The sequence below is a fragment of the Paroedura picta genome, chromosome 2 (assembly GCF_049243985.1).
Source record: "Paroedura picta isolate Pp20150507F chromosome 2, Ppicta_v3.0, whole genome shotgun sequence".
Classification (NCBI taxonomy): domain Eukaryota; kingdom Metazoa; phylum Chordata; class Lepidosauria; order Squamata; family Gekkonidae; genus Paroedura; species Paroedura picta.
In genome coordinates this window covers 95,625,328-95,651,760 of record NC_135370.1, presented here as the reverse complement: position 1 = coordinate 95,651,760, position 26,433 = coordinate 95,625,328, and the positions used below count along the sequence as shown (strand labels likewise).

The following is a 26,433-nucleotide window of genomic DNA, read 5'->3' as shown; positions in this document are numbered from 1 at the left end:
TAAATCAATATTTTTCAGGCTTATCTGCAACATGTAGCCTCGTCCTCCAGAGACCTTACTATTACCCTCTACTATGTCATTCTGTCCTCACTTTTGAAGAATTCTTCTGATATTGGAAAAGGAATCTAGAATAAATATTAGATGAACAAACTTGGCAAGATTTCTAGGACTCATTCACTGCTTCCTGCATTAGAACCAATGTGAAGTCCTTCCTAGCAAGGCGTCACATAATAGATCCAACTGTAGTTATGTCTTCTAGAAAAGCTGTGGACATATTGAGATATTATCCTGATTCTGAGAAAAGTGTCCAGCTGTTTGACAAGGTTGAAGACTTTTGGGGTTTTGTCCTGAACTCTTGGGTATCAGATTGTCACCCAGCAGACATGCTTATTGAATGTTTTGAACATGGAAAGTCTGGATTCCCTCACAAAGAGCTGCTAAACAATTGTATATTGTGGCACAATTTTGTATCACCAGAAATGGGAAGTTCCTCCTCTATGCTCAGTGGAGCCATTGAGACTGGACTTTGGGGAGGAGTTTGGAGCCTGGCTCATGGGATCAGCAGGAAGGGCCCAGAAGAAGACTACATTTGAAGTATATATTATGAGGACCTTTTAGGACATTAAGCCCTGGATCTAAAATAACCTCCCTGTACCACTATCTTTCCAAACTGCTGTGATTGGACAAGATCTGGGATGTGACTAATATGTAACTTCAATGGTAACTTACTTAGTATGGTCATATATCAACCAGCAATAATATAACCATCAGAGTCAGGAACTCATAAAAAGGAAAACATACATACAGTTAAAAAATTATAGCCTCATAATAAACTAAATTCCACGTTACTTTTGTGATTATTAAAATAATGTAATAATGCACTGCCCTATTAAACAAGCTGAAGCACAAAATTTAACTGCCTTAAAGGTGGTTTCATTAGGATGATCTGATATGAAAGTCGTTGGATAGAATTGGGGTGATATACAAAGACCAAATCTCCTTATAAAATGAACAATGCAGTAACATTCAATGGGTAAGGACAAACATATTGAGCATAGGAGGCGTGTGATGGCCCTACCAGAATATTTGCAAAAGTTGTAGAAGATAGGAAATCCAGTGGAGAATAGTAATGTGATGGCTGCTTGATTTCTGCCAGGAATGTGGTCTGCTTATCATCTGATAATCATATCCCCAAGATAAGACTGTCATGCTGCGAAATGGCACACCACTGTCTCCTCTGCTCTGCCCTACCTTGTAGAGCCCCACATTGCCAATTTAGCCTTGACAGGCAGTCTTTTTAAAAAGAAGAAGAAGAAGAAGAAGAGTTGGTTCTTATATGCCGCTTTTCCCTCCCCAAAGGAGGCTCAAAACATCTTACAGTCGCCTTCCCTTTCCTCTCCCCACAACAGACACCCTGTGAGGTGGGTGAGGCTGAGAGACCCCTGATATCACTACTTGGTCAGAACAGTTTTATCAGTGCTGTGTTGAGCCCAAGATCACCCAGCTGGCTGCATGTGGGGGAGAGCAGAATCGAACCCAGCTCACCAGATTAGAAGTCCGCACTCCTAACCACTATACCAAACTGGCTCTCTTCTTAATAAGAAATCTATTATTACGTGTGTATTTGGAAGCCATTTTTGTTTCTGTTTGTTTGATCTGTAACTTTATCTTAATTTCAGTGTTTTTTACTTTCTTACAGTGCACATTCTTAGAAAGCTTCATCATTATTAATTTGTTACAAGGGTATGTGTCCGTGTCCATTAGTTTAGATTCAAGAACTCAGATATAAATTCCAAAAAGCTGCTAAAACAATGTACACACATTTATTTTCACCTGCTGTGTTATAACCCGAAATTGTCAGAATGACATTCTGTCCTTATCCAATAGAGGGCAGTACATCTATGCTACTGTTTGCCTCCTTAAAAAAAATCTGGCTACACTGATGCTACACAGGACCAATGTGATGCACAAAGACCACAAAAGGATGACTGAGACATTTGTGTGATCCTGAGCAACAAAGTAATTACAATAGCAAACATATTTGGAAAAGCTTTTGTTCTTTGAGCGTGCAGAAAATTAGATGAAATGCTACTCTAGGCTTAGATGATGGGTGCCCTGACCTGGGTGGCCAAGGCTAGCCAAATCTTATAAAATCTCAGAAGCTAAGCATGGTCGAGCAAACCACCAAGGGAATCTAGGGTCACTATGCAGGGACAGGCAATGGCAAGTAACCTCTGAACATCTCTTGCCTTGAAAACCCTACCCTGTCTGTCACCACATCAGCTGTGACTTGCTGGCAATTTCCATCATCAGCATTATGGATGGCATGCAAAATATGGGATACAAGTGTGTATTACTTGAAAAAAACCCCATAGCAAAGCAAAAACAGCAGAGTACATGACAGGTCTTGGGGATTCCTAAGAGACTGGCCCCATGCCTTTGCTGTTCTGATAACCAAACACTTTCACGCTTGTGGGGAAATGGATGCACCGAATCAACCCCAGGTCACCACTACATAGCCCTTCATATTTTGTTTTCGATGCTTCATGTTTCTGCAAGCAATTTGTTATATAAATAATAAATCACTGTAATAAATAATGTTTTCATGCTAGAAAAATCTGTTACATTTTTGCCAAGCTGTTTTGTTTTCATAACTTTTATTAAAATCACTAATTGAAATAACGGCAACAGAGGCAAGAGAACCCATCAACAGATGTCAAATGTAGTATTCTATCTATGTCTTTACAGCTGTCAAAGTAAGAAGTATGAATACTCTGTAATTTGGGCAGGCAACTTAGTAACAGCAAAAAAGGATTGTTTCCTCTCGTGGCATTTTATTTGACAAAATGCACGTTTTTGTCTCTGTGTGTTAAGGTCATGTCTAGTCACTATAGTAATATGATCAAAAGCCATAGGTATAATAATTTTAATTGCTGCCTGGCTGCTCTGGTACACAAATTGAAAATAAACACTGAAAAGATAAAGGTAATGCTGGTTGGGACAACAGAGATGTCAGAGGACATTTGATAGAGTTCAGCTGAGCCTTATTGACTCAGTTAGGAGCATTGGGGTTATCCTGGACCCAGCATTAGTAATGGATCAGTAAGCTCAGCATAGCCCAAAAGATGGTTCCTTACCTTGACAGGGCTGATCTTATCACCTGGATGTACAGTACATTCGTCTATCAAAATCAATCTAGAAACTTCCGATTGGTGCAGAATGCTGCAGCTTGGCTATTATCAGGAACTAGGAGGATCAGGCATATTACTTCCATCCTGCAGCTACTTTTATTGCTGCCCATCAGTCACCAGTCTTATGCAAAGTCCTTCATAGTCTTGGAACCTTGTATTTGCAAGACTGTCTCTCGCCTTACACTCCTCCGTTATAGGTTAGCTCTTTGGAGAAAGGCTTTCTGAACTAAATTACAAAGCAAAATTCTTCACAGTTTTGTTTTGTTTGTGGTTCATGAACCTAAGTTTGTGACAGGTCACAAACTTTCATGAACCTTTAACACAGTTCATGTCGGTTATTGGATAGAGCAGAAAGCAAGGGTCCCTTTAAATCCCTGCTATCTGTTCCCCCAGAAAGCTGCAAAAATACAGCTGAGTGGCAGGGCAGTTTGGTCCCTGCCACTCATCTGTTTTGCACTCCCTTTAAAGATTAAAGGGAGTGCACAAGAAGCCCCACAAACAGCTGAGCAGCAGGAGCCCCCACTGCTCAGCTGTTTTTCAGGATTTATTGTGTGCTCCTTTTAAATGTGAAAGGGACTGTATAAGAGCTCAAAATGACTGAGCAGTGCTGCTTCCCACAATTCAGCTGTCTTTTGGGATTTCTGCAAAACCTGTTGAAAGGAACTGCAGTCCCTTTCAATGGAGCTTGCATGGCCATGAACCATGGTTTCTGACTGGACCTCCTGGTTCAGTTCATAGTTTGGTATATGGTTCAGCCAGGAACCTCTATACAATACCAACTGTATTTTTCCGGTTTGTGCCCATCCCTATTTATCACTGTACCACTGTCTTATTCTCAAGCACTTTAAAAGTACCAGAAAATAGGCTGGAGATACAGTGATAAACTATCGAAGCATCCAACAGAGAGAGCAAAACATGTGTGGAAAAGGAAAAAGCCCAATGCAGTAGGGGCACACAGATGAAAATGAGACATGTGAGAATCCCCTTTGTTGGGGCAGGAAAGACCACTTAGATCCAGATGCCCCCTTTCATTCCACCTCTGAAAGATGAACCCTGTATAAGTAGTGCCTGCAAGCTCAGCTGCAATGTTTGGGTGGTTGCTCACAACTTTTTATATTCTTGTTTTCGTATTTGTACAGAGACCTGACCTGAGCTTTGGCAAATCCATGACAATTGGTTTTTAAAAATTCAAATAGCAGCCCTAATTGCGCAATCCTAAACAGAGTTACACCCTTCTAATCACTCAGTGGACTGTGAAAGTTGTAATTCTGTTTGGAATGACAGTGCAAATGTCACGTGGTATTGTGCCAGCACTGTGTAGATGTTATTGCAGTGGAGGAGGCAAATAGATCTGCAGGAATAAGGATTAGGTCCTTTGAACTGTTGGTATTCAGGATTTGTGGCACACTGGCTGATAGACCAGACAATTTTGGGGGTAGGAACCCTTCAGCAGTATGCTTCAGATTAACCAAGTTTATTTCTGTGACCTGAAAGGATGATAAATAATACATGAGGCTGCTCCTCCTCCTAGCTGTTTTTTTCCCTTCCCTCCCTCCGTAAAAACCATCTCCGTTTTTTTAGGATGAAATGCTCAAGAAAATGGAGCTAATGCTACCCCTCCCTACTGAATGGAAGGGCTTTGGGGCAGCTGCACTATTGCTGGGCAAGCAAAGCAAAAAGGTGGGAATGCTGATGGAGGGGATGAGCAGGCTCTGAGTTACCTCCCGTTAACTGCCTTGGAGTCGGTGGATTTGTTTAACCTTGCAGCATAATGAGCTGCCAGGGGGATTGCTCCACTTCAGAGCCGCCTGCCTTACTTTGCAGCCATTTGCTCTCAGTAATATCTTCCCAATTGCAAAGAATGGGTGTAGTCTTAACAAATCCTAAACCACGACTTTAATCAAGGTAGGCATTTGTGTCTCCACTTTCCTCTGGGGTTTGTAATGCATGTCAGCAGGGGGCCTTTTGAAAGAGGGGCTACGTTTGTCATTCTGATTTGAGCACCTTATTTATTATTCCATTTTCATTACCGAAAGTAGAGCTTTATGTGTTTTACTGCCTTGAATGGCAGCCTGATATGCAGACATGTCACATATCTCCTTGCCAGGAATAGCTTGAAATTAACATAAGTAAGTTTCACCTGCTAAATTGCTGCTGATCAGGCTGCCGTTAAAAGCGCAGGGGCAGGATCAGAAAAGGAAGGGGCAGTCTCAGCCATTCTAGTTGAAATAATCTGAGATAAAGGTGACAATAAGGGGTGAAAAACAGTTGTGATGCCAGGAGCAACTAAGGGCCACACCGGACATGGAGGTGAGAGATCTGCAAATACAACTCTGTAGACCTCCCTCCCTCCCTCTCTCTCTCTCCCCTAAAAGCAATGTTAGGTTGGGAGAGGTGGCTGATCTGGAGCAGAGCCATGATGCAGTTTTGTTAACTCTTCTCCCCCTCATCAAGCCATTTTGACGTTAGCTCTTTTAATCAGCTGCAATTCTGTGTTTTGTGCAGAAGGGATGTGTGATTTTCCTAGAAGGCACTGGAAGAAGACAGGGGCAGATAAAGAAGTAAAAATGAAAGGGCAAATGTAAGCTTGGCTGCAAACGTTTTTAATGGTTCCTATTTTTGCAGCAATATGTATTTAAAATATCACAATCAAAAGGTTGCCTTATACCAACAGCCACTGTAGGAGAGTATATCATAAATGTCTCCTGTGTTCCAAGAATGGAACCTTAAGGCAACAGTACTTTTTAAGCAGCTCTGGGCTGTCATTTTTAAAAAGCCAGCACACCTTATCTAACACTGCACAGATCACTAGAGGAGAAGCAATTTCCCCTCACCTGCTAATGGCGAAGGGGATTATTATTTGAGAGAGAGAATTAATAGGATCTTAATGAGCCTTGCTCCCAGTGCATTGTTCACTTCACTCATGACAGCAGCTCTTTGGATCAGTGTGTAGAGTACATCAGCTTCTTACTGTGAGCTTTGATATAGACATGTATATTTTTGTACTGAATGATCATAATGTTTCCTCATCAGAAAAAATAACCACAGAATTAACTTCTGCCTCCAGGGAGAAACATATGGCAGTTTGATGGCCTCCCCCCCCCCATCTAGAATTAATGTTTTATACTGACTTGATGCAGTCTATTATGTTCCTTTCATACTCTTCCTGTAACTGGAACATTAATAAGGGATAATAGATGCATGTTTCTCTAATTTAATCTTTGTAAAGGTATTTGTTTCAGTTCCATCAGATGATCCTGCAAAGCCCTGCTGTTCAAAGCTCGCATCCTACAGTAATGTCTTTCTCTGTTAAGGCTTCTGCCGTAAGATCAGACCAGTTTGTGTAAATGGCTCAGTTAAAAGAAAGTATTATGATACTGATATGAGAAGCTGGATCTATGGCTACTACTCCAAACTTTGCTATTGCTGGTGCCCTGGCTTTTTGGAACCCAGAAGGTCAAGAAATGTGCGATTCAGCCATCATGAGAAGAGGCCTCTCTGCATTGGGCTGAGAAGCATTCTCCTCTACTGAGCAGGCTTTCCTAATGTACCATCCAGCATGGTTTAGTGGTTCAGAGCAGTGGCTTCTAATCTGGCGAGCCAGGTTTCACTTCCTGGTCCTCCACATGCAGCCAGTTGGGTGACACTGGGCTCGTCACAGCCCTGATAGTGCTGTTCGGACTGAGCAGTCCTGTCAGAAGGTCTCTCAGCCACACCTACCTCGCAAGGTGTCTTGTGGGGAGAAGAAGGGAAAGCGATTGTAAGCTGCTTTGAGACTCCTTTGGGCAGTGAAAAATGGGGTCTAAAAACCAACTCTTTCTTCATAGCAGTAGCAAAGATCAGTCGGCACCCTCTTATAGCAGCAGTAGCAAAGATTAATCAGCACCCTCTTCTCCCCCCCCCCTCAGGATGGGGTATTGAGGCGTGGCTTAGTTAAGCCTTGAGTTTTTTCTGCATCTTGGTTTATTGTGATTTAATTATGTGTATTCTTGTTTTTGTGGGTTTTAATGTATTTTATTGGGGCTTTTATCTGCAATACCTCGCCTCGAGCCTCCGGGGAGAGGCAAATAACAAATTAAATAATAATAATAATAGTAATAATAATAATATGGGAAATGAAGGTTCAAGGGCCTTGAAGCTGTAGTTGACATTGCACATTGTCAAAAGTATTCATAGAATGGATATACAATGTTTTTTTGGTGGAGTTCAGAATACAGATCTGTGGAATGACTGAAATGGAATTGGGAAATGCTTGCATGACCATGGAGATAAGTCTCATAGCTTCTTGTATTCTAGATTTAACTGGATGACATCCTTCAAAATTAGGTACCACATTGCTACACATGAGTAACTGTTATGAATCACGAGAAAATAATTCTGTTATTTTCCTTCCCTTCTTTCTCCACTGTTCTGAAAAGTTTTTAAAGTGATGTGCACAATCTAAAAGAGTACAAGGGCCTAGAAATAAAATCACACACAATATTACAAACACAACTGAACCATGAAGACCTCAAAGAAAGTACATTTCCATGTATAATGAACTATACATTGTCTTTTTCAGCATTCAGGTTCACTAAACACTGCAGGCTTATCAAATGCTTTAGAGATGCAGTTGACTTCAACAAGGACATCCAAGTCATCTGATCTACAGGCACAAGATGTCTCTACTGTAACATCTGGCCAGTCTCAAAGTATGCCACGTATCACTGATGTGCAGTTGGAAGCTGCACCAAGTTTCAGCTTGGCCTTCGACAGAACTGGAAATGACTTGAGCTCTGAGACTACAGACCACTTAGTAACGGGTGCCATGTCCCTGGGGAGTGCAGTGTGCAAGGTAAGGACTGTAGATACATCACGCTGGCAGGAGATTTGCTTCAATGGTCACTCCTAGTAATGTGACATGGCACTATTCAGCTCTCAATTGTGGTCTTCTGCATGTCCCATGTGACACTGTTGATTCTTTTGTACAATATCCTATGCAAAATAAATGCCGTTGCCAATTGTAGCCCATAGGATTTAGCTTGGAAGTTACTCATGCTGCTGATTTGGCTTCTTTTATACAGGTATAGAATCATAGAATCATAGAATCATAGAATCATAGAGTTGGAAGGGGCCGTACAGGCCATCTAGTCCAACCCCCTGCTCGACGCAGGATTAGCCCTAAGCATCCTAAAGCATCCAAGAAAAGTGTGTATCCAACCTTTGCTTGAAGACTTCCAGTGAGGGGGAGCTCACCACCTCCTTAGGCAGCCTATTCCACTGCTGAACTACTCTGACTGTGAAAAACTTTTTCCTGATATATAGCCTATATCGTTGTACTTGAAGTTTAAACCCATTACTGCGTGTCCTCTCCTCTGCAGCCAACAGAAACAGCATCCTGCCCTCCTCCAAGTGACAACCTTTCAAATACTTAAAGAGGGCTATCATGTCCCCTCTCAACCTCCTTTTCTCCAGGCTGAACATTCCCAAGTCCCTCAACCTATCTTCATAGGGCTTGGTCCCTTGGCCCCAGATCATCCTCGTCGCTCTCCTCTGTACCCTTTCAATTTTATCTACGTCCTTCTTGAAGTGAGGCCTCCAGAACTGCACACAATACTCCAAGTGTGGTCTGACCAGTGCCGTATACAATGGGACTATGACATCTTGTGATTTTGATGTGATGCCTCTGTTGATACAGCCCAAAATGGCATTTGCCTTTTTTACCGCTGCATCACACTGCCTGCTCATGTTTAGTTTACAATCCACAAGTACCCCAAAGTCTCGTTCACACACAGTGTTACCTAGAAGCGTATCCCCCATCCAGTAGGCATACTTTTCATTTTTCTGACCCAGATGCAGAACTTTACACTTATCTTTATTAAATTGCATCTTGTTCTCATTTGCCCATTTTTCCATTGTGTTCAGATCTCGTTGAACTCTGTCTCTATCTTCCGGAGTATTTGCCAGTCCTCCCAATTTGGTGTCATCTGCAAACTTGATGAGTAGTCCCTCCACCCCCTCATCTAGATCATTAATAAATATGTTAAAAAGTACCGGGCCGAGCACCGAGCCCTGAGGTACCCCGCTACTCACTTCTCTCCAGTCTGATGAAACACCATTGACAACAACTCTTTGAGTGCGGTTCTCTAACCAATTCCCTATCCACCCGACTATCTGAAAATCCAGATTGCAGTCCTTCAATTTATCCATCAGAACATCATGGGGAACCTTGTCAAAAGCTTTACTAAAATCCAAGTAAATGACATCAACTGAATTTCCCCGATCCAGCAAACCTGTTACTTGATCAAAAAAGGAAACCAGGTTGGTCTGGCAGGACCTGTTGGAGACAAATCCATGCTGACTTCCTTGGATCACCAAATTGTCCTCCAGATGTCTGCAGATCGCTCCCTTTAATATCTGCTCCATTATCTTCCCCACAACAGAGGTCAGACTCACTGGTCTGTAGTTTCCCGGGTCATCCTTCCTCCCTTTTTTGAAGATCGGAATAACACTTGCTCTCTTCCAGTCCTTCGGGACATCTCCAGTCCTTAAAGAGGTTCCGAAGATGATGGACAAGGGCTGTGCAAGTTCCCTGGAAAGTTCTTTGAGTACTCTCGGATGCATTTCATCCGGACCAGGGGATTTGAACTCATCCAGTGCAGCTAAATGCCTCTCGACAACCTCTCTATCCATGTTAACCTGCCACCCAGACACTGTCCTTTGGCTATGGCCATCTCTAGATGTGCCTAAACACTTTGACCTGTGGGAAAAAACAGATGTAAAATAGGCACTAAGCCTTTCTGCTTTCTCTGCATCTTCCGTTAGAGTTTGTCCATCCGCACCCAACAGTGGGCCTATTGCCTCCTTTACTTCACGTTTGCTCCTCACATAACTGAAAAATCTTTTCTTGTTACAATGGGCTTCCCTGGCCAATCTTAGCTCACTCTCAGCTTTGGCCTTTCTGATGATTGAAAGTATAGAGGCTGTCTGTGTATTTTCCTCCAGGGAGTTGCTACCTGTTGTTATCAAATGGAGGAAAAGAGAGGGGTGCCCTTGCCTTCACAAAATCTGCAGCCTGCATCTAGGGAGCCACACAACTGGTTCCATGCTCTGTGTTTCTTGAACATACAGCATTTGTGCCATGCACAACTCTCTTAAGAAACTGCAGGTTGGGGCTCCAAAGCTCTTTGCAATATTCCAATTTAGTCTGTAATTCAAAGGGTGAGTAGGCAAAAGTCCCCTGGAGCATGTCTCATGTAGCTTTTTGGATTCCTAGCCTGTTTGTGCACACCACTATCTATGCAGAGCTCTCTGAGTCAGGACAACCATCTTCAGAAATATCATTGTGCCCTTCTGTGATTATTATGTCAAGATTGAAATGAAATTAAAAAGCAATTTGTACATTTCAGTGTCATTTCCCCCCCTAGCTTGAAAATGAAGAGTTTGGCACTGTGAGTTATCCTCTTGGAAGTGACTCTGCTGTGGTTGAATCGAAAGACAGTAGTGAGTTAACTCTTCCTATGGAAAATATTCTGGAAGAACCTATTAATCTTTCAGTGAAGAAGACTCAGCTGTGCGCCACCCCTCCCCACTGTATCACCAGCTCTTCCTGTATACAGCCTGATATTCCACAGCAACCAAGACATTTTGAAGGTACCAGGTTTTTCTTTATCTTCCTTGAGCTTCTTGAATAATCTCAATTGTCTGATTCAGAATTACTGCAAATATCATTAATTCTTCTTCTGATATCATAAACTGATGTGTGCTTTTCATTAATATACGGATTCTGAACTGATCTTTGGTTTCCAAAATGCTTGCCTCTAATCGTTATGAAGCTGCTTGCAGATGAAAAATGGGATAGAATTTTTTTTTTAATGACTGCTTAGGTCTTGCAGGCTAGCAGTCCTCTTAGCAGAGATCGAGAGCTTTCATTTAGGTTCAAATGAGACTAAAGATGATTCATGCTAAGAATTTGGGGCACTTCAAACCTTGCTCATTTGATCATAGATTGATGCAAAGTGGTGGGGATGGGACTAATTTTACTAATGTACCCAAGCAGAAAATGGAGCAGAGAGAAAAAGGGAATGGGTACCTCAACTTTATGGAGTGATTTTCCCTAAGTATCTGTCAATTCATCATGATGCCTTATTTTCTTTTAAATGAAATGATCAAGGGATCCCCTGCAATAGGTACCTTTTCATGATGCATTGTAATATCTTTTTGTGGACTTTCTTTAATATTCCTCTGGCACTCTTTTAACAATATAGATTTGCAATTTGTTCAGCACTAAGATGTATGGTGTATGTATATACTGAGAACTGGAAGGGCACAGTTTTATTTCAAGGACACATGATTAACATAGCTTGGATATTACCTTCAAACACGGTTCTTCTTCCAAACAATCATTTGTGGGCTTAAGTCTCTCTGTGGGTTTTAAAATGCTCAGATTGTACATGCTGTTTCGTGGGGCCTAAGTCTAATGTGACGACATTGAATCAAACTGAAATTGTGACTAATCCATTTGTTTTTAAAATAGCTTGAAAGTGTGAGAAGATCAGTTTCGTTTCTGAGATTGACTGTCTCTTGATGTGGATAGGATCACTCCATTCATTTTTCTTCTCTTCCAGATTGCCATGACTGTGAAGAGGAACATTTTGAAATGGAAATCAAAAGTAATCAGAACAATAGGTAATCAACATTCATAAAAAATTAAGACCTAGCCTTATTATATTTATACAGTTTTTTTGCCTGCAAAAAAATTGCCTCCATAAATTTAAGACTGCAGCCTTATCTCTCTATCTGTGATGTTTAAGTAGTAACATACATTACAGACTTAGATGCTGCCATAGTTCTGTGTTCATACAGGAACTTAAAATGTGAAGCAGCTGATGTGTAGAGTCCTTTATCCATTTATTTCCATCAGCCTAAAAACAGTTTTATTGTTGCTTAATATTGTTATTTAAACTTCAGAGTAAAGAATAATAATGGATTGGGCCCAAAGTCTTCCTTGAGTAGACAAGCATTTCCATTCATGTGGAGAGTAGAGACATTTTATCAATTTCTTTTGTTCTACTGAAGACTCCCACAGCACATCTTATACTATTCCCAAATAGGGATGGGTGATTTGGCTCCGATAAGATGAAAAAAGAACTATGGACGGAGGTTCGCAACATTGTACAAGAGGTAGCAACTAAAACCATCCCAAAGAAAAAGAAATGCAAGAAATCAAAATGGCTGTCTGAGGAAGCTTTACAAATAGCTAAGGAGAGAAGGGAAGTGAAAGGCAAGGGAGAAAGAGAAAGATACACCCAATTGAATGCAGAATTCCAGAGAAAAGCTAGAAGAGATAAGAATGCCTTCTTAAATGAACAGTGCAAACAAATAGAAGAAAACAATAGAATGGGGAGGACCAGAGATCTTTTCAAGAAAATTGGAGATATGAAGAGAACGTTTCATGCAAAGATGGGTATGATAAGGGACCAAAATGGTAGGGACTTCACAGAAGCAGAAGAGATCAAACAAAGGTGGAAAAATTATACAGAAGAACTATACAAGAGCGAGCTTAACATCCCTGATGACCACAATGGGGTAGTTACTGACCTGGAGCCAGACATCCTGGAATGTGAAGTCAAATGGGCCTTAGGAAGTCTGAGCAACAATAAAGCTAGTGGTAGTGACAGCATTCCAGTTGAACTATTCAAAATCTTAAAGGACGATGCAGTAAAAGTGCTACACTCAATATGCCAGCAAATTTGGAAAACTCAACAATGGCCACAGTTTACATTCCAATCCCAAAGAAGGGCAATGCCAAAGAATGTTCAAACTACCGCACCATCGCACTAATTTCTCATGCTAGCAAAGTTATGCTCAAAATCCTACAAGCTAGGCTCCAGCAATATGTGGACCGAGAACTTCCAGAAGTACAGGCAGGATTTCGAAGAGGCAGAGGAACTAGAGATCAAATTGCCAACATACGCTGGATCATGGAGAAAGCTAGGGAGTACCAGAAGAACGTCTACTTCTGCTTCATTGACTATGCTAAAGCCTTTGATTGTGTGGAGCACAACAAATTGTGGCAAGTTCTTAAAGAGATGGGAATACCAGAGCATCTTATTTGTCTCTTGAGAAATTTATATGCAGGTCACGAAGCAACAGTGAGAACTGAACATGGAATCACTGACTGGTTCAAAATTGAGAAAGGACTTCGGCAAGGCTGTATACTGTCGCCTTGCCTATTTAACTTGTATGCAGAGCACATCATGAGAAATGCGGGATTAGAGGAGTCACAAATTGGGATCAAGATTGCAGGGAGAAATATCAACAACCTCAGATATGCAGATGATACCACTCTAATGGCAGAAAGTGAAGAGGAACTAAAGAGCCTGTTGATGCGGGTGAAGGAGGAGAGTGCCAAAGTTGGCTTGAAACTCAACATCAAGAAAACAAAGATCATGGCATCCGGCCCTCTCAATTCCTGGCAAATAGAAGGGGAAGAAATGGAGATAGTGACAGATTTTATTTTCCTGGGCTCCAAGATCACTGCAGATGGGGACTGCAGCAAAGAAATTAAAAGACGCTTGCTCCTGGGGAGGAAAGCTATGGCAAATCTAGACAGCATCCTAAAAAGCAGAGACATCACCCTGCCAACAAAAGTGCGTTTAGTCAAGGCTATGGTCTTCCCAGTTGCAATGTATGGCTGCGAAAGTTGGACCATAAGGAAGGCCGAGCGTCAAAGAATTGAGGCTTTTGAACTCTGGTGCTGGAGAAGACTCTTGCGAGTCCCTTGGACTGCAAGGCGAACAAACCAGTCAGTCCTAGAGGAGATCAACCCTGACTGCTCTTTAGAAGGCCAGATCCTGAAGATGAAACTCAAATATTTTGGCCACCTCATGAGAAGGAAGGACTCCCTGGAGAAGAGCCTAATGCTGGGAGAGATCGAGGGCAAAAGAAGAAGGGGACGACAGAGAATGAGGTGGATGGATGGAGTCACTGAAGCAGTAGGTGCAAACTTAAATGGACTCCGGGGAATGGTAGAGGACAGGAAGGCCTGGAGGATCATTGTCCATGGGATCGCGATGGGTCGGACACGACTTCGCACATAACAACAACAACAACAACAACAACAAAGATGAAAAATACCCAGATCAATGCTGATTCAGGTACTTTTTGGACTTATTGGAGCTGAATCAAAAATGCCACCAGCCTGAACCAATTTTGACTTGATTCAGCTTATTAAATTCAGCATTGACAAGGACCCCACCAAACAACTGATTACATGCGTCCTGGGCAGGCCTTCCCAGGCTTCAGAGAGCTTGCGCATTCTGGAAAGGGGGGGGGGGAACGCTCAATAGGATCAGCTGTTTGAGGACTCTTTAAATGCCTCCACTTTCTACCTAGACCCTTCCCAGGTAGCAGAGGCTTGATCTCTGCTGCCTGGGGAGGGTCGTGGGGACAGGGGGTGGGTGGGAGAAGAGCTGCCAAATAGCTGATCCTTGTTTCCCCCTTGCACAGCCAAGGTTTTGCAGGAAGGGTTGGTGGGAGGCATTTAAAGGGACCAAGGTCCCTTTAAATGCCCCCCCCCCCGCCACCAAACAGCTGATCTTTCTGATCTTTGGAGAGGCTTCTCTCCGCTACAGGAACGGCTGTTTGGTGACTGATTTGGCTGAATCAGTTCAGGTTTTCCTGAATTTGACAAACTTGAATTGATCATTTGAATCAATGATTTAGTTTCTTTGATCTGTACTGAATCAGGAGAACCTGAATCCAAAAAGTATCAAATTTTTCCCTGGCACACATCCATGTTCCCAATATTTCCCTGGGAACCTTGGAACAATTTTGTGCAATGTAGTGGAAAGGGGAAGGAGAGAAATACCTATTGTCTGAGCAGAGTTCTGTTCAATGTCCAACATGTTTTCCGACTGTTCCAAATGGTTTACACACAACAGGTCACACAACTACTCTAGAATAACTGAGGTTAAGAGAACAAAAATTGAGTCCAAACAACAAACTGATTGCTGATCAGACACATTGTAAGATTTGAAATAAGATTTCATTTTCAGAGCCCATGCCCCTAACCAATGTACTTATCATGGTTTAGTAATTGCCAGAAGGTGTAACTGTTGACAGGGAAATAGCAGTCAGTGATTAACTAAACAATGAAGTACAGCATTGGATACAGTCAGCATTTCCACTCTATTTTACCATGTTCCTCCCCTCATTACAACCCTTATTCTACATGGATTTTTCCCATGGTCCCCAAAATACATTTTTGGGTAGTCAAAGAGGATTCCCTTCTTCCTTTTTCATTGATATTCTGGTTGCATTGGTATGCTGGTTTCAGAACTTTATGAATATGGCATATTGCCCTGGTAGCTCCACATCATTTTTCATGAATGTGTGCCATGCATATTTTGTTTGTTTTAGAAACATTCTGTACCAAGGGTTGCTTCTGTGTTGCCTTTGCAGAACAGAAATTATATATGCTTCTGCCTAACATGACTGGCACTCTCAACTACACGGATGTGAAAATTGAATTAGGCTGGTATTTCCCGTCCTCACTGTAAATCTGGCAGTAATGTGGCAGTATGAGGAAATCCTTTTATGTAGCAACATGGAGTGGAGCATCTAAATGCTAGATTATCAGACTCCATACTTGAAATGTCAAATGTATTAAGAAAATCATATTAGAACATGTTGATTAGCTGTATAAAAAGAAGCCAGTCTGTTAAATTATGTTGCTAATAAAGGTAAACAATTAAGTCCCAGAACTGGATAGCCCAGGCTACTCTGATGTCATCAGAACTCAGACGCTGAGTCAACCCTGGTTAGTTTGAATGAAAGAATGTATATTTAGTTATGGTCATTTAGACCAAACCAGCACTTAAACCTGGTTACTATTTGTATGGGAGACCACCAAAGAATGCCAGGGTTGTGACACAGAGGCAGGCAATTTTGAACTATCACTGAACATCTCTTGCCTTGAAAAACGCTATAGGGTTGCCATAAGTTGGCTGCAACTTGGCAGTATTTTCCACCACAAAGAAAGGTGGAATGAAGAGATGATACTTAATATTCACTCCAATTGCATTTAGAACTTGTGCCAAAGAGGTGAAGGTCCCTTATGTGCGCCTGGAGCGACTGAAGATATGTGCATCAGAATCTGGAGAGCTTCCAGTATTCAGACTGCAGCCACAAAAGAATGAACATGATGGGACTTTCTTGTTGATAATTGAATGCGGCACTCAGTCTTCAAGGATGGCTATTAAGGTAAACACAACTGGTTTGATTGCTGTCAGTCTTCCTTCCAGCTACACAGATACAAATCAAATTTGATGATCTCGATCACTAGATTTTATTCTGGTAATTCAGTACCTATATGGTGTTCTTTAGGCACAGCAATTCTCTAGGACAGGCGATTTCAAAGCACTGACTAAAGTACTTGCCTTATTTGTCAAGCAGTAACACATTGCTTTCTTTCCATATAGCATGTAAATCAAGATGTTTCTCAACCATGATTAATGCAAAACTGAGACTCCAGTGTGCTAGATGTGATGGAACAGTTACTTTCCATCACATCTGACACACTGGGAAGTGTCCTGAGCAGCCCACCATCTTTCATTCTGCCCAGCAATGTTCAAACTGAAACATCAATAATTTTTCTGAATTACTGATGCTATCATTACTGAATGATTGATTCTGTAATAATTGTAATGTAACTGGGGACAATATAAGTTACCTTGGACATTTCCATATTAATGTGGTTTATGTTAGTTTTTATTCTACTGTTAAGTTCTGATTTAAATATTATAATTTTTTAATATTTTAATCTCAAATGAGATATCATGTTTAATGATGTTAGGCTGAAACAATTGTGAGCCATTTTGCTAGTCAGTTTTGCTTCTCCCCCATTTAAAAGGAGGGTGAAGCAGATGGGTTAAATTGCTGCCACCCATTTAACCCTTCTTGGGTGATCCCCGTTTCTCCCAGCTGTGGGGAAACAAACGTGCCAGACCAGCTCAGTTTGGATGAGGGTCCTTTGGCTCAGTTTGAGGTTAGGTTTGGATGCTGCCCTGAACCCTGACCTGATTTTTTTCAGTTTGTGCCCATCCCTAAATGTGTGTGCCATTCTCATGTCAGAAAGTTGTAATATAAATCTTCTAGGAAATAATAGTGGAAGCATTTATTCACTATATTTAAGCTTCTGCATTCTGATAATTAAAAAATGGAATTTTACTTTTCTTCCAAGGTCAATCAAGGACATTCAGCTAATGCCAAGGTCAGTCAAGGAAGTCCACCCAATAAAGGACTAAATGCCAAGAAGATAGAGGACCAAAGAATCCCTTCAAACCAACCAATAGAGCAAGCACTGCCTCCTCCTATAGACCATAGGCTCAGTAACAGTCTGAAGAAAGCCGTGCTTCCCCAGGAAGACAGCCCTATTGAAAATGAAGACTTCTGTGCTGTTTGTCTGAATGGAGGAGAACTGCTGTGCTGTGACTACTGCCCAAAGGTGTATCACCTCTCATGCCATGTTCCTGCCTTGCTCAGCTTTCCTGTGTGAGTGCAAGCAGAGCAGGCAATATCTATTCCTTTTAATGTGTAGAACAGGGGTAGTCAAACTGCGGCCCTCCAGATGTCCATGGACTACAATTCCCAGGAGCCCCTGCCAGCGAATGCTGGTAGGGGCTTCTGGGAATTGTAGTCCATGGACATCTGGAGGGCCGCAGTTTGACTACCCCTGGTGTAGAATATCTGGAACTTTCACAACCCACTTTTGGTCATAAACTGTGACTTCTTGCAGACAGTCTTATTGCCCTGGTTTGGGTGCCTTTGTTCAATGGATTATTTTGGCGCTTCTTCACAGCTTAATTCCCTTTCCATTCTTTTTGCTTGTTTGCCCTGAGGATTTTTTAGTCCAGTGTTTCCCCACCCAGTGTATTGGAGGCATGCATTTTTATGTTTTATTGTTTTATTCCTTTCTGAAGCATCTGTCCTAATTCAAATTCTGCTGTCTCTCATGCTGTCCTTTTGGGTGGCTTCATTTTTTAAAAAAATTGCATGCCAGAATGATGTATTTCTGTTTGAAAATGGCAAATCAGTAAGTCTGTGTTAAAGTACTCTAACACAGACTTTCTCAATTTTTTCTTCCATTTTTTTCACCCCAATAGCCAAAGTTAATGCAATGTTTTTTGCCCTGCCCTTGGAGGCTTGCACTCCACTTCTGTGTCTCCATCATTGATGGCCACTGTGTACCTCCCACTTTCTTCCTGAACTCCCATCAATAATGGGAGTTGAGGCAAAAAAAATATATCACCATCCGCTGGAGATAGATGTGCCATTTGAAAAATGGTGCTTGCTCTTCTATTATTTTGCTCACCCTGAAATAAGGGGGGAACAGTCACAAATACCATGACACAGGGCTTGTTGCATTGTCAAGATCAGGGCCGTGCATGTTTATTGCTCGATGATGGGCATGAACATAGGAAATGTAAACGTAATTCCTCCACCTCCAACCCTCCACTGCTCCAGTGTCTGGAAAGGGACATTAGTCTCTTGAATGCAGTACCCCCATCCCCTTATTGTTTCTGAGCTTGGTAGCTCCCTGGAATGCATCCTTACAAAAGCAGATGCAAAGCTATGTTAAAAATGGCAGACAGGCTGTCTGTTGTGGGGAGAGGAAGTGAAGGTGATTGTAAGTTGCTTTGAGAAAAGTGGGGTATTCAAACCAGCTCTTGTTCTTATCAAAACATAGGTCACTTCAGCGATTAGGAGAGTAATGCTCTAATTGATGTCTCATCCCCCATTTGTCACCACAACTAAATCCAATCTTACTCAAATATTCAGTACTCTAGTATTCCGTGGAACTAACACAAATGAAATAGAAATACATGAATGAAAGTCATATTGGTGGGAATTCAGTAAAAATATGGAGTAACCTTTGTATGCAGAAAAGGCCAATATGACATTCTGCCATATATCACAATTGCTGAATGGCACCTCAGAGAAAGAACATAGAGAAGGAAAACATCCCTCTCCTCCCCCGACATGAGTCAAATTCAAACAAGATATCACTGATCAGCTGGGTGGTGCATTAGGTAAACTAGACCTTGTTGTTTTACTCTTGGTCCCTGTAGCTTTAAGGGAATTTCCCCAAGTAACTTTCCTTTTCAGGGGAACCAGTACAGAGATTAGCAATGATCTTGGCAGACTTTACTAGGCTAAACTAAAAGACTGATAAGGGTCTTACTTGCAATTCAAAAAAGGGTGGGAGTGGACTGTTCACTCATGAAAACAAATTCTCAGTGGTGAGAAAAGGCGTCAATCAGTGACAAGGAACATACACAGTGGGGAAAAGGTGGCTATGGGAATTTCTCATGGTCTTTATATCACTACAAAGCATATGCAAAACTAAATGAAACAATAAAGATTGCAGAGTCATACACTGTGCAAGGAAAGTTGCAAACAGAGAAAGCGGCAGCATAGAATTAAAGTCAACAAAGGTAACACAGAAGAGCATGGCAGTGTGGAAGACACCTGTGGCTCATTCTGTGTTACTCACACTGCATGTGTGCTTTGGAATGATTAATTTCATGTTGAATACTTTCACTTTAGAATTCTCTTGCTTTTGCCAGCTTGTGTACATATGATGAACAATAAATTATGGTGTGGCCTTTAGGGTGGAAGCAAAAAAGTTGTTATTGGTGGCTCCCTAGAGACTACTAGAAAACAGTGAAATGGTGTGCTAGTGAAATGTTTTTCCTCTTATGGAGAGTTAGACAGAGGTAGGGGAATGATCTTGAAAGCTGAAGGTGACAAAGGCATGGGAAGGGAATGCCTGTTCTGATCTTTCAAAGAGTATTATTGAAGCCAGAAATTCTTCAATCAGACTTAAAAAGATGGAATCCTATTTGGATTCCAGCTGCATTCACGTGTCACACTCAGCTGCAGTTTCCCATGAAAAGCACAAATATTCCTGGCTTAAAAACTTCTAAAAGATCTACCACCTATGTAATCTTCCAGCCAACCCAGTGGACTTGTGCTTTTGTCATAGCCAGTACAGCAGAATCTTCATCATAATTTTCAGGACTTTTTTTGTTGGTGTTTTTATTCAAATGTCTTGTCATCTATAGAAGTGTTCCCCAACACCCGGTCCAGGGACCGTTACCGTTCCGTCGATCAGTTGGTACTGGGCCATGGCTCCTCCTCCTCCTCCCCAGCTGCTGCCTTGGGGGCTACCCTGCCACTCTGCCACCGGCTCACCTTTGGGGCTCTCCAGGGGCTACCAAGGCTGGGGCTCTGCCTCGGTGTGGAACTGCACAGCTGCTGCTGGCAGCGCCCCCCAGTGATTGGCGGGAAGTCAGGGGCGCTGGTGTGAAAGCAAGCGGAGCAGGGGCTCAGGTGGTGGCGATGTCCCTCGGCAAAAGACTACCCCCCCCCCCCGGGCCTCAATAAAATTGTCAAGCTTTGACCGGTCCCCAGTGATAAAAAGGTTGGGGACCACTGATATATAGCAACTATCTGCTGCTGTTTTGTTTCTGTTTCAGAGGGGAATGGGTATGTACGCTTTGCCGCAATGTTGAGAAACCAGAAGTAGAATATGATTGTGAAAACACACGCTACAGCAACACGCTTATGCGCGCAAGAGCACCTTTTGGCCTTGATGACTATGAGCAGAAGGTAAATCTAGATATCTGTATAGGAATGACAAAGCCTCTATTCTATTCCAGTAAATTAGATGAGCCAGGAACCACCCCAATGGAATAAAAAGGCAAACTAAATGTAGGAAACTCCATCTGTGATAAACCTGTTAGGGCAGCTCAGGATCAATACCACATAGCCATGTTTGGAAAATATATTGTACTTTGGCTTGTTCAATTAATCTTGTGATTTCTTCCTCATATTTTGAAATAATGATATTCTGGAATGTTTTCAAAATGGGTGGAATCAAGATATGAGGCACACTCAAGCCCAAACTAGCTTTCTTGTCCCATTAACTTTGGCGGGGAGTAGTGACATTGTGAAATAAACTAACTGAGCAAAAGCTCTTAAACAACACAAATGGCCATTGACACAGATAAGTTTTTAAAAAATGAGTTGTCCACCTTTGTTTTACAGAAGTGCGAGAAACTGGTACTTTCACTGTTCTGCAATAGCCTGAGCCTACCATTCCATGAACCAGTCAGTCCCTTAGTAAGTATTACACAAGGTCAAACCAACAACAAACACCATTCTGGACATCTCTTTTCAATCTTATATCCTTTTTCTATTCTAGTCTGCACTATAATTCCATGAAACAAACTTGTTAACTTGGCAGGCACTAGTTTCCATCTTTCAGTGAAATGGCTAGCAGGTATCATGCCATAAAATAATTTTCTCTCAGGGTTGAGACTGAACATGTGTTTCTCCAGTGATTTTATTCACACATGTTGAAGAGGAATTATCAAATGGTCATGCCTGCAAAATGTGGACCTTTTTTTTCTTACTCGGAAGTTTCTTTCACAGGAGTGATCCCACATCTTTAGTTGTAAGACTTTAATCCACAGTAGTGCCCCCTTTCTTATGCTCTTTCAGTCTCTTCTTTTAAGGCAAAAAAGCTCCTTTTCATCTTTTTCCCAGTTGTTAGACAGTTCTTTGCTTAGGAGTCCCTGTATAAACTCAGCCTGCCATAGCTCTTTAAAGTTTCATTGTAAGGTGAAGAAAACAGTGGCCTGCTTCACAGGACTGTTTAGAGACATGTGAAACTATTGTGATGATCAGTACTCTAATCCTTGACCTTTGTCTTTCTTCCTTGATAGGCTCGTCATTATTATCAGATCATCAAAAGGCCTATGGACTTGTCCACTATCAGAAAAAAACTCCAAAAGAATAACAAATTCCACTACTCCACCTCTGAGGAACTGGTAGCAGATGTGCACCTTATGTTCTGGAACTGTGCAACATTCAACTATGTAACTATTTATGATTCAGAAAGTAGCACATAGTATCACTATAGCAAAACATTGTCATTCCCCCCACCTGAATATTTTGTTCTTTAATCCATCTTTGAATAGTCCTAAGGTGAGGCTGTCAAACTGGTTACACAGGTATTGAAAACAGGCAAGATAGTCACTGAGCTGTAGTTAACAGCTTCTTTTTAAAAAGAATTAATCAAATATTTTAAGACAAAAAAGTTCAGAAAAAGAAAACAAATTAAAATAAAAATTAAAAAAGATAACAGTAAAACTTTTGAGTTTCTTGGTGATGAAAACATACAATTACAAATCTAAATGTATAAGATTGTTACAAGATTACTCACTTATTCTAAAATTATTGGAAAGTTATAACAAAAATATTCTCTAAAAATACTAAACTCTCTAGTATCATCAAATTGACTCTAAGTAAAGATTTTATTTATTCCCTTAGTCCTCAATACCACAAATGATCAAATCATTTTTCCCCTTTCTTGCAAAAAGTCAATAAGGGGTTTCCAGTTAGTGATGAATTAAGTTATTGTCTTTTCTCAAATCAAAGAAGTGAATTTAGCCATCTCTGCAAATTCCAACATCTTCAACAGCCAGTCTTCTACTGGAGATATAGTCAATATTTTCCAGTTCTGAGCATATAATAGTCTCTCTCTCTGTTATTATATATAGAAATATATAATATTTCCATAGTCATTTTCAAGCTGTTTATCAGTCTCAAAAGAAAAGCTTCTGGTCTCATTTGAATAAATTAATCTTTAATATCTTCTGTATTAATGAATAGATTTGTATCTAATTTTTTTGCTTTATTACAAGTCCATCACATATGGTAACATATCCCGTATTAATGAATAGATTTGTATCTAATTTTTTTGTATCTAATTTTTTTTGCTTTATTACAAGTCCATCACATATGGTAGCATATCCCGTCATGATGTTCACATTTCCAACACTTATTCACAGTATTTTATACATTTTGGGCAGTTTATCTGGAATCATATACCACTGGTACATCATTTTATACAAATTCTCTTTAAGGTTAGAACTGACACCAGGTTTGGGCTTATTTATAATTATTATTATAAATAATAATTGTAATTATATTTGTTTCTCACCCTATTGCCTGAGACTCAGGGTGGGTTCCATCAGAATAAAATCACTTCTAGGATAAAATAGAGATAAAATATAAAATTGCTGAATTAAATACAGTTAAGTCCAAAAATCCAATTGCCTAGCTCTTCTGCTTACTGGAAAGGAAGGAGAGAGGAGGTAGGAGGATCAAACTAGCCCCCATTGGAATATTAACCAGGGGCTTTGCCAGAGAAGCCAGTATAATTCCAATGTTGTTTTAGGCGGGTCAGCTCTGATTTATAAATCCAGCGGAACTTGAGAGAGGTGTGAAAGCAAACATTTATGAAAAATTGTAACATTTGCATTAAAATAATGTGTTATTTTTTATATCTGATGGTTTTGTATATTTAATAATATAAACTCAGTCCTTATACTCATATCTGAAAACCTTAGGTAATTATTACTGGATTATTATATTTCTTACATTTTCTTGTTGTTTTGCATCCTACTTCCTAACCGCTTAGTGATGACTTCCAAAAATTCCAGTAATTACCATTGTCAGCAGTGACTATACAGTAATGGCAGTGAAAGTAGACATAGGGTGAAGTGCATAAGATCTAGTAGTAGGTGCGCTAGAAAATCAAGAGGCTTTTTCTCCCAGCAAGACAGAAAGCAGGTCTTACACAGTGAACAATGCATTGTTACAATATTTTGTGCTGCTTTTCCTTGTAGCCTGATTCAGAGGTTGCTGAGGCTGGCCGTTGCCTGGAAATATTCTTTGAAAGCAAGCTAAAAGACATTTACCCAGAAAAACATTTCTCCTTGATGCAGCAAGATGATTCTGATTCAGAAGAAGTGGAGCATGAGAATAGCCAAGCAGTCTCCAAGGGATTCCATTGGCCATCATACAGACAAGAGTGTATACAGCCCAAAAGAAGGCGACGGCATGCTGTAAGAATGCAAAAGTAAAAACACTTGTTTGCAAAGAAGCCATGCTTAATGCAGGTGTCAAGCCTTGAAAAAATATATGGGAATGTGCTGCCTGGCTTAGGTCAGATAAAGCTGGACCTTTCTAAAAGATTAATTCCAAGATGGCCTCCATGGCCAGTGTTATACATTTGTCTAGCTATTTTGCCAAGCAGAAAACTGTGTAAAATAATATTTGACAAGGCTGTATCTTCTAGTTATTGATGTTTTGTTTCTTTTGTATGCAGGAAAGTGAAAAAACGAAAAGACCAATGTTTTGGCCAGCTAAAGGACTTTCTCAGGTGTGACCTGCACTGGTGCTGGGTATGCTGTGAAGAACCCAAAATATCAATTAAAATAAATGACAGTTATACAAAATGTGGGAGGAAATAAGAACTTACAATTTGATATTTCACCTGAATTTCACACCAACTTTACTTCAAGACACTTGGGGGAGATTAAATTTTTAATCTATCTCCCACTATCCATTCTGCCTAATAATTTATACTTACACAAATGTTTTGGTCATTTACGACGACAACTATTACTTAAAATAGGATGTTTGTTATTCTGGTTTTAAGATTATTTCATACAGTCACTTCATAGATCACAGCTATCTAGTAATGTTCTCATGTTCCATAAATATTTATATTGGATTAAAATGTAATCATTTTATACTAGGTAGCAGTGTTTAAGTCTGTTGTGTCTATATTAAATTAAATGAATTCAAAATATATCTAATATGAGGAATGCCTCACCTCCATAAAGTGACAGAACTGCATACATTGTTCGGGAAATTATATCAGGAGCTTTCATCCCCCACAGGGACTAAAGGATAACCATCAGTTGAAATGGTTCAATACTTCTTAAGTGGGTTGAATGGATGTCCATCTGATGCCATCAGCAGCTGAGACCATTCTTGAGTCCAGCCTATGTCAGTCTGTATGCACTGTGAATGGGGTTGATTATGGAGCACATCAGTCTGCATGACCACAAGAACGATGCTGCTATAGATGTTTTTTTAATGCGGTGAATCAGTTTTGCTTTTTCGGGGACTTTTTTTTCTTATCCTGCCATTAGAACTCTAAAGTGTCAAATTTTAAGGGCAAGAATATCTCATGCTGACAAACTTTTAAAGATGATAACTGAAAATACAGTTGTCTCAGTCAACATAAGACCTTAAGTTCTTGTCCTTTATGCCCTGTCTGGATCACAACATTTCACTGTGAAGCTTCAACTGTGCCACATTCTTTCCACTCTGTCATTCATAGAATCATAGAATCCTAGAATCCTAGAGTTGGAAGGGGCCATACAGGCCATCTAGTCCAACCCCCTGCTCAACGCAGGAATTCCTTTACTTCTGTTTAGTCTCATTCCTAATCTCAAATGAAATACTGAAAAGGAAAAAAAAGTGATATTGGGTAATCTTACATTTTTGGGAGGTAGTGACAGATTTTATTTTCGAAATTGCTAAAGACCCTAGTGATCTCTTCGTTCTGCTACATTTCCTGTAAATAACGAAAGGTTCTAAGCACAGTCCATATGAATGTATCAAATAAGGTAGATATGAATGTTATAATTGATAACACTGTAAGTGAGAGTTTAAAGAATTATTGGCAAGATCTTCCTGTTGTCCATGTTAATATTGACTGACATAAATGCTGTAGAAAAAAAAGTTGTCTAAAATGTTTGCTAATGTATAATAAATAATTCACCTGGAGGAAACAAACAAACAAATAGCTCTCTTTCCCTGCTTCTCTGCTGACTATTGTTCCAGGCACAATTAGCCTGTTCTGCAAGGATTGTCAAGCCTGCTTCTAAGATCCATGATCTCCTGTATGGCCTTTCCTAGGATTACGAATTTATTGGTGGAGCCTACAGTACCCCTGGAATAACCACTGAATTTCAGAATGCAGAGAAAAATTCTGCAGAGGAAATGGCTGGTTCATAGAATGGGTTTTGTAGAATACCTGCAGATCCTCTGGAATTATAGCCCATCTTCAGGTGACAGAGATAAGTTCCCCTGAAGAAAATGGCTGCTTTGGAGGGGGGAATCCATAACATCACGCTCCACTGAGATCCCTCCCTGTCCCAAATCCCACCCACTCCCATCTCCATCCCTAAAGTCTCCAGATATTTCCCAATTCAGAGCAGACAACCCTATACATCATACAGTCTAGGAGAGACTGGAGTTCTAGAATACCTAAAGGGGAAGGATGTTGTAGGACTTTTGCTTGGCCTATGTTGTACCACATAGATTCAGCAAA

General features: G+C 40.7%; 1 protein-coding gene across 3 annotated transcripts in view; it reads left to right on the top strand.

Annotated features, from left to right (window-relative positions):
• TRIM66 (tripartite motif containing 66) overlaps nucleotides 1-25,903 on the top strand; it is a 73,994-nt gene extending 48,091 nt beyond the window's left edge. For all 3 annotated transcript variants that reach the window (XM_077321736.1, XM_077321734.1, XM_077321735.1), the window contains exons 11-20: nucleotides 7,753-8,025; nucleotides 10,598-10,823; nucleotides 11,798-11,858; nucleotides 16,262-16,436; nucleotides 17,416-17,726; nucleotides 20,714-20,846; nucleotides 21,285-21,359; nucleotides 21,965-22,117; nucleotides 23,933-24,151; nucleotides 24,415-25,903. In XM_077321736.1, the coding sequence (XP_077177851.1) occupies nucleotides 7,753-8,025; nucleotides 10,598-10,823; nucleotides 11,798-11,858; nucleotides 16,262-16,436; nucleotides 17,416-17,726; nucleotides 20,714-20,846; nucleotides 21,285-21,359; nucleotides 21,965-22,117; nucleotides 23,933-24,151; nucleotides 24,415-24,474 (1,686 nt within the window). In that variant the 3' untranslated portion in view covers nucleotides 24,475-25,903. The remainder of the gene's footprint in view (nucleotides 1-7,752; nucleotides 8,026-10,597; nucleotides 10,824-11,797; nucleotides 11,859-16,261; nucleotides 16,437-17,415; nucleotides 17,727-20,713; nucleotides 20,847-21,284; nucleotides 21,360-21,964; nucleotides 22,118-23,932; nucleotides 24,152-24,414) is intronic.
• Nucleotides 25,904-26,433: the final 530 nt, after the last annotated feature.